General features: G+C 40.3%; 1 protein-coding gene across 4 annotated transcripts in view; it reads left to right on the top strand.

The window, feature by feature from the left end:
- The first annotated feature begins 738 nt into the window (after positions 1-738).
- LSG1 (large 60S subunit nuclear export GTPase 1) overlaps positions 739-12,464 on the top strand; it is a 28,180-nt gene continuing 16,454 nt past the window's right edge. The window contains exons 1-7 of one of the 4 annotated variants that reach the window (XM_059687438.1): positions 741-898; positions 2,627-2,753; positions 4,900-5,020; positions 5,198-5,284; positions 5,905-5,991; positions 9,932-9,992; positions 11,103-11,279. In XM_059687438.1, coding sequence (XP_059543421.1) covers positions 800-898; positions 2,627-2,753; positions 4,900-5,020; positions 5,198-5,284; positions 5,905-5,991; positions 9,932-9,992; positions 11,103-11,279 — 759 coding nt within the window. In that variant the 5' untranslated portion in view covers positions 741-799. Of the gene's footprint in view, positions 899-2,626; positions 2,754-4,899; positions 5,021-5,197; positions 5,285-5,904; positions 5,992-9,931; positions 9,993-11,102; positions 11,280-12,464 lie in introns of all 4 variants that reach the window. The other 3 variants (XM_059687440.1, XM_059687439.1, XM_059687441.1) reach the window with 3 other exon arrangements.

Raw genomic sequence — 12,464 nt, 5'->3', positions numbered from 1 at the left:
GTGGAACGTTTAAGGTTGTTTGTTTAATGATAGTTGACCCTTGAGCAAGGCGGGGGGGGGGGGGGGGGGGGAGAGGGGATGTTAAGGCCGGCGACCTCCCGCGGCGTCGAAACTTCTAGAACTACTTCATTTGAAATGAAGCTGTTAAGCCAGAGCCTGTTGGCTTTCCCTGCAGTTTGGCCAAGCTCTGGAAACATGACTGTAGGCATCGTTCCATTCCCAACTCCCAGCCAGGGAGGGTGTTTTCCTCCCCAATTCGCAGCTCGGGAAGACTAAGGGGAAAAGGCGCTTTAATTGCTCGGCCTCACAGCGGCGAGGACACACCTTCGGGCTCCCGCTGAAAACCAGAGCCAAGAGGCAACGCCGCCGCGCGCGCGGGGCTCGGAAATACCCTTCCCTCGCGTCTCCGCCTCCTCCCGACGGAACAGCCGGAGGCGGGGCTAGCACCACGAATACATGCGGCCCTGTTTTCTAGGTCTCTTCGTTCCTCGCGGACGCTAAAGAGCGATGCACAAATCTGGACGGTACCATTCTTTGATTCTACTACTCTATCAAAATTCGAGATATTATTAGAGGTATCTATAGACAATTAAGTGATCAAAAAAGCTTCATATTTTTGTTCTATAATAACAACCAACTCGAGAAAGGAGATGGCAGTTTTGAGCAAGTTATTTCTTTTTTTTGTTCAACGCGGACCTTGACTACTTGGGCTCACCGACGTCACTTCCGGGGATCAAGTGCTTGAGTTCCGGAAAACGTGCGCGCTGGGCGGAGGAAGCTCGTTCGCGGCTGTGTTGCCATGGGCCGGAGGAAGGCACCAGGTTCTGGGTCCCTCGGCCGGGCGCTTATCCGGCAGCAGACCCAGCGGAGCCGTGGGCACCGTCACACCGACGCCTGGGTAAGCCAGGGCTTGTCCTCTTCCTCAGCCTCTGTGTCTGGTTACGCGAGTGTGAACGCTGCGAGTCCTTGGGCCAGAGATCACGAAACTTTCCTAGAAGTGACGTCTAAGTAGGGTTTTCAAGGATGAGTGTGAATTTCTGCCACGCTGATACGCAGGTCCTCCTCCTAGGAGGGACAGAGCACACAAAAAAGTAGGACTGGTCTAATGAGGCTGGAGTAAGATTTTTGAAGGGTCTTCATGTCAGAATAATAGTCTTTGCCTTATAAGCCATGGGAACTTTGGAAGTTATGAGCAGGAAAAACACAAGCACTACGTCTTTTAAGTATTAATTTGTTCAAAGAATGGACCCTCTAAAAGTGGCTGGTTGCTACTAGAAATACAGCATATCTCTCATTCCTGCTTCATCATCATTTCCGAGTAACGTCGCTCAGAGATCAATCTCCAGAATGTGGCCGGCCTCGTAGTTCCTTAGGCCTAGGATCCATCACAGTTTTAGGACCTTTGAAAAGTGGACGGAGTAGTTTGACTTGTGCTTGTCCTTTTGACTATTCCTAACCCCAGGTATTTGAGACCCACCAAGTTCACAGTAAGAATTTGTGCTAACGTCAGAGACGTCCCTGTAGTCCATGTGCCGCTCTCACACCATCTGATTTCTGTCTGTATAGTTGGCAGAGTAAGCAGCTTTATGGCTCATTAGTATTCATCAGGACAGAGTTACTCCGGACATTAGATACTGATCATTTCCACTGGGTTTGAAGCAGCTGATGGGAGGATTGAACATAAATTCTAAAGAACTGGATAGTAATCCTTACTCTGATTTTTACTGATTCTGTGACCGTGGGCAGACCTCTTAATCATCAGTGCTTTCATTTATTCGTACCTGTACTGACATGTAGCTAGGATGGTCTTTATATGAAACTGTGGGTTGTGTCTGGAAATCAGTTATGTAGGTGGCAACCAGAGGTGCTTTTGTTTTTGTTTTAAACCCACAAAAAAGAATTCAAAATATAGAGTGTATTACATGTAGGAAGGTAACTTTGTTTTAGGATTCTCTTGTTTCCATTTTACTCTAATGGCATATAATTGTGTCACTGTGTGTATCACAGCATTTGGGTCACTGTGTAAAACTTACTGTAGGTCTCCCATCAAAAAATTTTGACTGCGGTTGCCAGGACCAGAGAGTCTGTGTTCAAATTCTGTCTCCATCACTTATTAGTTGCAACTATAGGCGATTATTTTTAAGATTTTTTTTATTATTATTATTGATTTCAGAGAGGGAAAGAGAGAAACATCAGTGATGAGAGAGAATCATTGATCTGCTGCCTCCTCCACACCCTGACTGGGAATCGAGCTGCAGTGCAACCCAGGCATATGCCCCCACCAGGAATCAAACCAGGACCTCCTGGGATCATAGGTTTGACTCAACCACTGAGCCAAACTGGCCAGGCTAGGCAATTTATTTTTATCTATTGAAGCCTGTTTCCTCATCACAGAAAATAAAGCTACATTAAAAGATTTTGAAAATGAAATGAAATTGTGAATGGAAAGTGCCTATCATGAGGTAAGAAAATGCTCATTTGAATGTTTAGCTATTATCAGTGTTGATGCTAAAGGTGCTGATATTATGCTCAAGACCACAGAATATTAGTTCCTTGGGGGGTTAGAGTTTGTTTGGATGTCAAGAGCAGAAGAGAGTAACTGCATTTTACCCTGTTTTATTCATAGTTGCACACAAGTGAACTCAATGATGGCTATGACTGGGGTCGTCTTAATCTTCAGTCGGTGACTGAACAGAGCTCCCTTGATGACTTCCTTGCAACTGCAGAACTTGCAGGAACAGAGTTCGTAGCTGGTAAGTTGTTTATTGCTGAGTGCGTATGACGCTGGTCACATTTCCGTCTTTGCTGACTAGATACAAACAAATCTACCTGCAACTGTTTTTTCAGACCCTACTAAATTCATAAATGAGCTGTCTTTAATCCAAAGGCAGATATCCCAGTAGCATTGTGGGGTCCAGTTGTACTCAAGTTGTGAGCTACAGAATGTGCCACAGTTTGTTGTTGTTGTTTTGTGGGGTTTTTTATACCACAGTTTTAAAATTCAGCTCTGAAAAAAAGACTTCAAATTATACAGTATCATATTAAATTCAAGAAACTCAATCTTTCCTAGGGAAAAAAACCAGTCAACATTATGGTGGACAGTACTAGTGTTTTCCAGAATGTTTTCTGATATCATTGTTAGAAGCACAATTCTAGGCCTGCTCTTGTTAACTTAGGCAACTTGTATAGTATTTGAAAGTACTTGTCAACACATTATAGTGAATTTTTCTGTGCATGTCATTTGTTTTGGTCATTTCTCTCCCTGGTTTTTTAATATGTGTTTCTGAGCACTTGGAAAAGTACATGTCACAGAGATAGAATTATAAACTACTATTCCTGTTGCTCTTTTATTATTGTAAATGTTATTAAGTTGTTTAGCAAATTCATTCATTTGTCCAGAATGCTTTGTTTAGTCTCAGCCTCTCTCAGGCATTGTACTGGCAACAGTGTTGAATAAGGCAAGTTTTGGTTCTGTGTATTTTATTTTAGGTGCTATGAAAGAAGTCTGTAGCAGATATGTGGGGTCATAAAAGATGGAGGTGCTGACAATTGAGTTAGTCACCAGTGGCCAATAATCAGTCATGCCTATGTGATGAAGCCTCCATAAAAACCATTTAGGGATGTGGCACCTCAAGTGAAGTTGTGGGACAGAACCCTTCTATCTCTGGAGTCTGACAGAATATAATGGAATTGTAGGAAACCAGTTGGTGTTTGGAGAATTGGTTGTTGGTGTGCGAAAAACCCACATATTTGGATTCAAAAGTGTTGGTAGTAAACACAGTTCAGAGACAGGTGCTGCATTGTTGTGTGATTACTTGCAGCAGTACTCATAGCAACACTGCTGAAATGAGAAGGAGAAAGAATAGTTGGCTTTACATAAGGGTGGAGATTTGGGAGTGGGTGCAGTGAAATAATGAATTTTGATGTTCAGTCAGAGTGGTCGAATGTATGTACCACGTGGCTTTAGCCAACTAGGGAAAGCAGTTGGATGATGGACTGGAGAAAGAGGAAAGACTCAGGGGGCTAGAGGTATTTACAGTGGTTGGACATTGGGTGGGAGATCACCATTAGAAGGAGAAATTAAAAGAGTTATTAAATATGTAGCTCGAGGGGTGTGTGTTTCGACTGCTTGCGAATGGTGCTTGGATTTGACTGTACTTGGTTACTAGACTGTGCAGCCCAAGGTACTGGTGGTCTGAGGAGGGTAGCAGACTGCAGCCTTTGCTTAGAGGTCAGTAGGAATGTTGCTGAAGATGTCTCGTTACCTTTGAATAGGATCTTCCCTTGGCATTTTGGTAAGAAGCGTGGCTGACTTCTAAGGAGACTAGGTGGCTGTGTGGTGAATTCGAGAGGCCTGGAGCAACTCTGGGGTGGCTGCAGGGAAATAGAGCCCTAGAACAGAGGTCTCTCTAATTCACACATGGACATGACATTTATTTGAATTTATATATGGCACTAATCCTGGGTGTTCATCATACATACCTTATATACATCATAGTGTTCAACTGGAGTGAGACTGCTGAATCTTTGCTTCCCCATCCATTCCCATTGGCTTACAATTATTCTCCCTGTATCAGCGGTCGGCCACTGGTCCGTGAGGTCCGAAAGGTTGGCGACCACTGCCTATATAAAATGAAGGGATTGGTTGTAGTAAATCTTCACGGTTTCTTCCCACTCTTAATGCACTTATAATATGGAGTTTTATAAATAATAAAAACATTTTCCTTTTTTGTAGAAAACTTCACTTGGAAATTAGGATTTATCCAAGGCTAGAGGAATCTAAATTTTAAAAGCTTAAATTCTGTTTCAGATGCTCATATTTTTAGTTTTGAAGTAATGGCCAATATTCACTATTTGTATTGCCTCTTGAGTAACAGTTCTTTTCTGTTCTATAAACAGAGAAGCTTAATATTAAGTTTGTGCTTCCTGAGGCTAAAACTGGACTGCTGTCTTTTGAGGAGAGCCAGAGAATTAAAAAGCTCCATGAAGAAAACAAACAGTTCTTGTGTATACCAAGGAGGTGAGTTGACAAGAATGTAGGACATTATGAGGCACAACATGGCCACTGAGTATAAAATTTTTATATGTTCACTCTTTTTCTGCTCTCTATTCTCAGTCAGTTGCCATTATTAAATCCAAATCCCCTATTTTATTTTGGCAACTCACATGGAGTTTTTCCCCTCTGTGATTGTTTCAGACCAAAGTGGAACAAGAAAACTAGCTCCGAAGAACTCAAACAGGCAGAAAAAGATAACTTTCTAGAATGGAGACGTCAGCTTGTCCGGTGAGTGTTAAGGTTATCTGAAGATTTGCCTTGGATTCCACATCAGGCATTTTGATGTGCTAGCATTGCTGTTTGCATTTAAAAACTTTTTTAAAAAGAAAACTGGTAGATTTCTTTTAAGTGCAAATTGCTGGCCACACATGACTCCTTGTACAAAGATGGCAAGTTGGTTAATGGTGAGTTGCTTACTCTGCTCCATTCCTGGCTGTTTCTCTCGTTTATACCCTTCTCCACCAGTAGTCACCCTGGAGTTGATCACTGCTCTCGGGCATTCCTCCAGGAAGAAATGCCGTGGAGAACTGTCACTATGTGTAATAGATACACTTCCAGGGTTTAAATAGATTAAATATAAAACTTGAATTTGATTTTCTTATTGGTTCAGCAGAAAGTATCTATAATAATAAAAGCATAACATGCTAACTAGACTGAACAGCCCAGTGACCTCCTGGATGAAGTCGGGGCTGTGAGGGCCAAGCCCCTTGCACGAATTTCGTGCATCAGGTCTCTAGTATAAAAACAATTTATATTTTATTTTTTAATGCAATGAATTTCAGTGTTTATGTTACTCAAAACTTTCTATATAATCTGGCAAAGGTATAAACTTATCATTTTAAAGCCAGGCTAGAAGAGGAACAAAAGCTGATATTGACTCCATTTGAAAGAAATTTGGACTTTTGGCGCCAACTCTGGAGGGTGATTGAGCGAAGGTAAATGAGCATTTTGGGGAGAGGGGTATTGGCGTCGTTGTTGTGGTGTTAGATTAGATTTAGGTGTTAATACATGTTGATAGGCCCAGGGATGTGGGAGGGGGGCAGGATTAAGCTATACAAAGGGCTGTTGTTGAGAATTATTATAAAAACTGAAAGTATGATACTGTTTTTTAAAATATATAATGTTTTTTGTTATTAGATGAACACAATAAGCTTGTGAGAATGGTGAGCATTTTCTGTAAGATGAGTTCTGAAGCAACTGTAGTTATTTCAGCCACTGTATATTGAATTTCTACTGGTAATACGGAAAATATGGGTGTGAAAAGGAATAGGTATCTGCCTGAAAGAGCCAGTATATTATGGGGGGAGGCCAAGCAAAGCACCAGGCAACAGAGCACACAACAGATGAATGAAATGCACTAGTCAGTGATGGCGAACCTATGACACGTGTGTCAGAGGTGACACGCGAACTCATTTTTTTGGTTGATTTTTCTTTGTTAAATGGCATTTAAATATATAAAATAAATATCAAAAATATAAGTCTTCGTTTTACTATGGTTGCAAATATCAAAAAATTTCTATATGTGACACGGCACCAGAGTTAAGTTAGGGTTTTTCAAAATGCTGACACACCGAGCTCAAAAGGTTCGCCATCACTGCACTAGGTCTAGGACGATGCAGTTCTGGTAAACTACAAAGCAGTGTGATTCCTACTATGTTGCAGATAGAAAGGTAGAGGGCCAAGTCATAGGCCAGGAAGGAGCAGTTGATAAGGAAGGATTGGGTGGGGGGAATGATTGTTTTAATTGGAATTTGAAAAAAGAAAAATTTTAATAAATTAAGAATGGGATATTTTCAGTCTTTTTTATGTCTTGATTGTTAGAAATGAATGAATCAACTTTCTCCATTCTCACCTCTTTGATATAGTGCAGCTTTTTCAACCAGTGAGCTGCAAGAATTTTAAAACACGCAGTACCTGACTCTTTGGTCAGGGGCACTGACCTCTTTTCGCTTAGATAGTCAAATAAAAAAATGACAGCATCCAACACAATAGCTGTCCTGTGTGAATGAATCAAAATTATACCCTTTTTTTGTTAGATTGTCAAAAAAAATTATTTTTGGTGTGCCGCGGAATTTGAGTGATTAGTTTATATGTGCCATAAGATGAAAAAGATTGTTGGTATAGTTAAAAGGTTTTTGTTTTCCTCAAGGTGTCTGAATTACTTAAAAGGACTCCATAAATGAAATTTATATTTGAAATGATGTTTTTTAACAAAAGGAACCTTCAGGTTGTATTTTTTTTTTGAAATACATAAAATGTACCCAGTAAGAACATTAGGAAACAGGATGCCTGGTTCTCGGAAAAGAATATTAGTGCATTTGCATTGTTATGTTAAAAAAAACACACAACAGGAATTGGATTAAACTTGTAAGCCGGGTGGGGCGTAATTGCCTGGTTGAAGGGAACAGGGAATAAGCTAAGAGCTCCCTGTTCAGATTGGCTTCAGTGCCTCGCCTCTCCCTGGCCTTGAGAGCCAGATCTCATGCTTCTATCCCCAGCTCGCTCGGGGTTCGGGGGCAGGCACAGGTTTGACATGTCTTAGTTGCTGTTCTTTCTGTCTCTTCGTCCTAATGAGTTCCGGCCTTTCCTTTTTGTAGGTTTTGACAGGGAACAAAAGTAACCATACGTGTTCTCCCATGTTTAACAGGATGGCCCTTTACTCGCTTTTTATGCCCTAAATAAGCAGTCGGTTTCCCCAGCATGAGTCTGTGCTTGTTGAAACTCTTAGTTAGCTTCAGTTGGATTACAGTGTTACTTGTGTTATTGTTTTTATTATGTGATATTTCTCTCTTTATAAGAACATATTTCTACCTCCATGAATATAATGTGTTTTACATGGAGGTGTGGATCTGAGTTACATAGAAATATTACCAATAAAGTGACTACCGCCACATCTTTTAACAGGAAATATTTGCTAGCGTGTTCTGTACAACCAATGTCTCCTTCCATTAGGTAACAGGCAGCTAAGCCGTCTGCCTCTTTAATTTCAAAAGTAGTTATCAGAAAAGATTTGATGTATGACATGTCATTGAAATGCAGGAAACTGCGAGGGCAGAACACTGCATTCCAGTAACATAGGTGCCTTCGTTGTATTGCACAAACCCTTCCTGGGTTGGCACTTTTCTCTGCATCCTAATTCAGCACACGAAGCAAGCTGTCTTAAATGTGTTCTTCTCTTACTGGTGTTTCTAAGCAGATGACTTGTTCTTGTTCTCTCTACATGTTTGGTAGATAGACATAAAGTTTGTGGACTTTGTAATTTTAGTTCATTAGGCTTTTTTGCAGTCATTCTTGCATTTACTCTTAAATACTTACAGTTTTTAAAGTGGTAGCTATTACCTTAAAGAAGAAAATATTAGGGCCTGCTTAATTTGAGAATTTATAAACAATCTATCATAAATTAGCAAGTCTGTGAGTTCCTTTGAATCACAATTATGCTGGAAATTTAACTGTTCTGAAGGAATTGTACATTGATTGTCAAAAACCCTGCCCTCAATGTTAACTGGGTTCCATGCATTTCCTTGGTGTTCGGCATAGTTGCCTCAGACTTACTTCAGAAAAGGCTAACCAGGTACTGATTTGGAGACTGCTGTAAGGGGGTAGGTGGTACATCTGCAACTTACTCCTTTCCAGTGGCAGTCACAACTGGCCCTTAAAAAACATCTTTTCTAGCCCTAACCTGTTGGCCTCAGTGAATAGAGCGTCGGCCTGTGGACTGAAGGGTCCCAGGTTTGATTCTGGTCAAGGGCATGTACCTTGGTTGCGGGCACATCCCCAGTAGGGGGTGTGCAGGAGGCAGCTGATCGATGTTTCTCTCTCATCGATGTTTCTAGCTCTCTATCCTTCCCCTTCCTCTCTGTAAAAAATCAATAAAATATGTATTTTTTTAAAAAATCTTTCTAAACACAGAAGCTGAAGGAAGGGAGGATACTCCCAGTAAAGTGAAACACTTGTGCTGCTTGCAATGCTGAGCTGCTATAGTCTCTACCACATTTTGAGGGGCTTGCTATCAACTGCAGTTTTCTTTTTTTAATCCTCACCTGAAGATTTTATTATTATTATTATTATTATTATTATTATTATTATTGATTTTGGAGAGAGAAGAAGGGGAAGGGAGGTGGAGAGACTTGATCAATTGCCTCCCATATTCACTCTGACTAGGGATCAAACTCGCAACCTAGGTATATGCCCTGACCAGGAATCGAACCCCAACCTTCGAGTGCACGGGATGATGCTTCAACCAACTGAACCACCTGGCCAGGGCAGAAAGTTTTTTATACATCATCTATGTGGTTGAAGAAATTGGACTCATCATTCCTGCTTCAGGATGGCAACTTAAGTTGATATTTTGCTGTTTTGGATTCTTGCCATCTAAATCCATTCTTGGAGTGGGTAGATGACTAAGTGCTAGATGTAGGCTTTGATAGGGCAGCTGTCAGCTGTCAGCTGGTGATAAATATATTAGGGGTTTTTTGAGGCCTTAACACGGTTTAGATTAAGTACTGAATATGTGGTGGACCTCGCTTTATCTCTCCAGGAGAAGTTACTAGAAGATACAGTTAAAATTTTAGCAATGAAATATCATCAGAGCTGTTAGTATAAGAGCAGGACAGTATTATGATTATGAGCATGGCCCCTGGTCCATACTACCTTAGTTCCCATTCTGGTTCCATCAGTTGATAGCTGGCAACCTTGGACAAGTTACTTAATTGTTCTAAGCTTTAGTTTCCTCATATATAAACGGGGAATAATTGTACCTTAAAAAGTTAAACACGTCAAATGCTTACTATATGGAAAATGTTAGCTTCTCTTACTATATGGTCAGCATTTCCTTTCACTTCACAATGATTGGAATATCTCACATTTGTTTTGCAGCGATATCGTGGTCCAGATAGTAGATGCTCGAAACCCACTGCTGTTTAGATGTGAGGATTTGGTAAGTAAAGTGTCATAAAATTCAAATCTAAAAACCTTGGAGGAGCAGTGGGAGGACAGCATCACTATAGAAATACTCTAGACAAGCGTTCTGTACTCTCCTCCAGCTTTGTTTAGTTAGGTAGGCCTTTCCTCCGAGGGTTAAAAGCTTTCGTAATGCGACTGGTTGTGACAGATGTTTTCTCTTCTCAATCAGTTGTTTCTGTCTGCAGGAAGACACAAACACTGATGTGAACTTTCCAGCTTTTTGTTTAGAAGCCACTTTGTTAATAGACATTTGCCAGTGTTTCTCATTTTTTGAGACACCAGTCAAAATAGCATTTTACTTACTTTGATATATTCCTGGTTATTTTACTTCTTATCCATCCCGTTAAGTTTTCTCTTCTCACACTTTAGTTATTACCCCCTGTGGCAGTTTACAAATAAACTAAGTTTGTAAGCCACCACAGGGGCTAATAAGGTATGATAATCACATGAAATAATGCAGTATAGGCTTTGAATTAATAAAACACACGTGAAGTTTTCCTACTGAGGACCATAGTAGCAATAGTACAGATTATTTTAAAATCCACTGGTAAATAGCATGAATCTTAATGGTGAAATTCCTAGGAAGTCAGCTTTTATACTTCTGGTATATTTCCTAATGCAGAACCAAACTTGGGAATTTATTTCAGTGACTTAGTCTTGGTTTTCTTTTAGAATTCAAAAATAATTTTTACAGTAAATATTGTTGGCTGTCATCACGAGGCTGAAAAATAGTCCCTGCTGGCCAACAAATCTAGTTACGCAGTTGTTGTTGTTTTTAACTTGTTTAAACGGAACAGTTCAGCACTATTAAAGACAAAAGGACCTGTTTTACAACAGGGCAGGAAAGCATTTTTTACCCCTTCCAATTTCTTATGTTGAGAGTATTTCTTTATGTGACCTCACTTCTTTTCAAAGTTTACTGAGAGGGTCAGTAGAATGTGCCATGATTAAAAATATTTAAATTATGAATGATATAAAAAAGGGCAGTGAAAACTTTTAGTTGGGGGCGGGGGGGTCTTCAGTATAATTAGCCTAATTTTTATTTGTTGGAAGAAGCCTTCCTAATTACATTTGTCTTGCCTAGGAATGTTATGTGAAAGAAATAGATGACAACAAGGAGAATGTGATTCTGATAAATAAGGCAGACTTGTTGACTTCTGAGCAGCGGAGCGCCTGGGCCACATACTTTGAAAAAGAAAATGTGAAGGTGGTTTTCTGGTCAGCTTTGGCTGAAGCCATCCCACTAATTGGTGACTCTAAGGTAACCTGCGGGACTTTTCCAGGTTGGGTTTCAGGGAGATTAATGGAAATTTGGGGGGTTGGTTTGTTTATTTTTTCCCTAAGTGCTATGATAGTAAGAGGACCTATAGCAGTGATGGCGAACCTTTTGAGCTCGGCGTGTCAGCATTTTGAAAAACCCTAACTTAACTCTGGTGCCGTGTCACATATAGAAATTTTTTGATATTTGCAGCTGTAGTAAAACAAAGACTTATATTTTTGATATTTTATATATTTAAATGCCATTTAACAAAGAAAAATCAACCAAAAAAATGAGTTTGCGTGTCACCTATGACACGCGTGATGGCCATCACTGACCTATAGAAAAATGGGTGACAAGGTGACGTCTCTGCCATCCCCTTGCAGTTTCTTCAGCCCAGGAACACGACTTGCTTTATGGCCAGGTACAAACATTTTACACGGTAACCAAATGTCTGTGAAGCGTTTTCTGTGCCTCATCTCATTTGAAGTCCTGGAGTAGGTAGATAGGCGACTCAGTGGAATCCTATTTTCTTTTCATTAGCCGGAAAACAGAGATTTAGAAAGCTTAGGTACTGGACCCAACTGAAAAGAAGTAAGAAATGGTGGACCTTGAAAATGACTTCAGGTTTTCTCACTGCGCAGAATATAGTCAAACACTGATGCAGTTAAATATTTTACCCTTTGTTCTTCCTGCATGGTCTACAATAATAATCTGCTTTGTGTTGATATTTACTGCTGTGTTGCTGGCAGTTACCTGAAAGAGAAGTTGCAGTGCTTCACTGGGCTGGAAAAAATTTAGCTAAATCAGAAAGCAGGTCTAATGAAGCAAGTTTATTCTACATATACATATATATATATATCTAAGTTGACTTGTGCATGCGCAATACATATAAAGCTCTCGCTGGTGCCATTCGTACGTATGTTTAGCTCTGTCATTGTCAACCTGAATTTGGTTGACACTTCTATTATAGAGAAAGGGTGAATAGCGATATTAAAATATTTCCTTTCAGTGTGCACGAATCCGTGCACAGGGCCACTAGTATTTAAAGAATAGCCTTAGCAGACATCATACTACTTTTACATGTGGAAAAAGTTCTCATTTTGTTTTTACCTTAACTTAGGATATTACTATTCCTTTCAAATATTAGTGATTTGGGGTGAAGGTAGAGTTCATTTTGGTTGTGCA

Source organism: Myotis daubentonii, chromosome 3 (assembly GCF_963259705.1).
Source record: "Myotis daubentonii chromosome 3, mMyoDau2.1, whole genome shotgun sequence".
NCBI classification, from domain to species: Eukaryota; Metazoa; Chordata; class Mammalia; order Chiroptera; family Vespertilionidae; genus Myotis; species Myotis daubentonii.
This window is presented reverse-complemented; position numbering and strand designations above follow the sequence as displayed.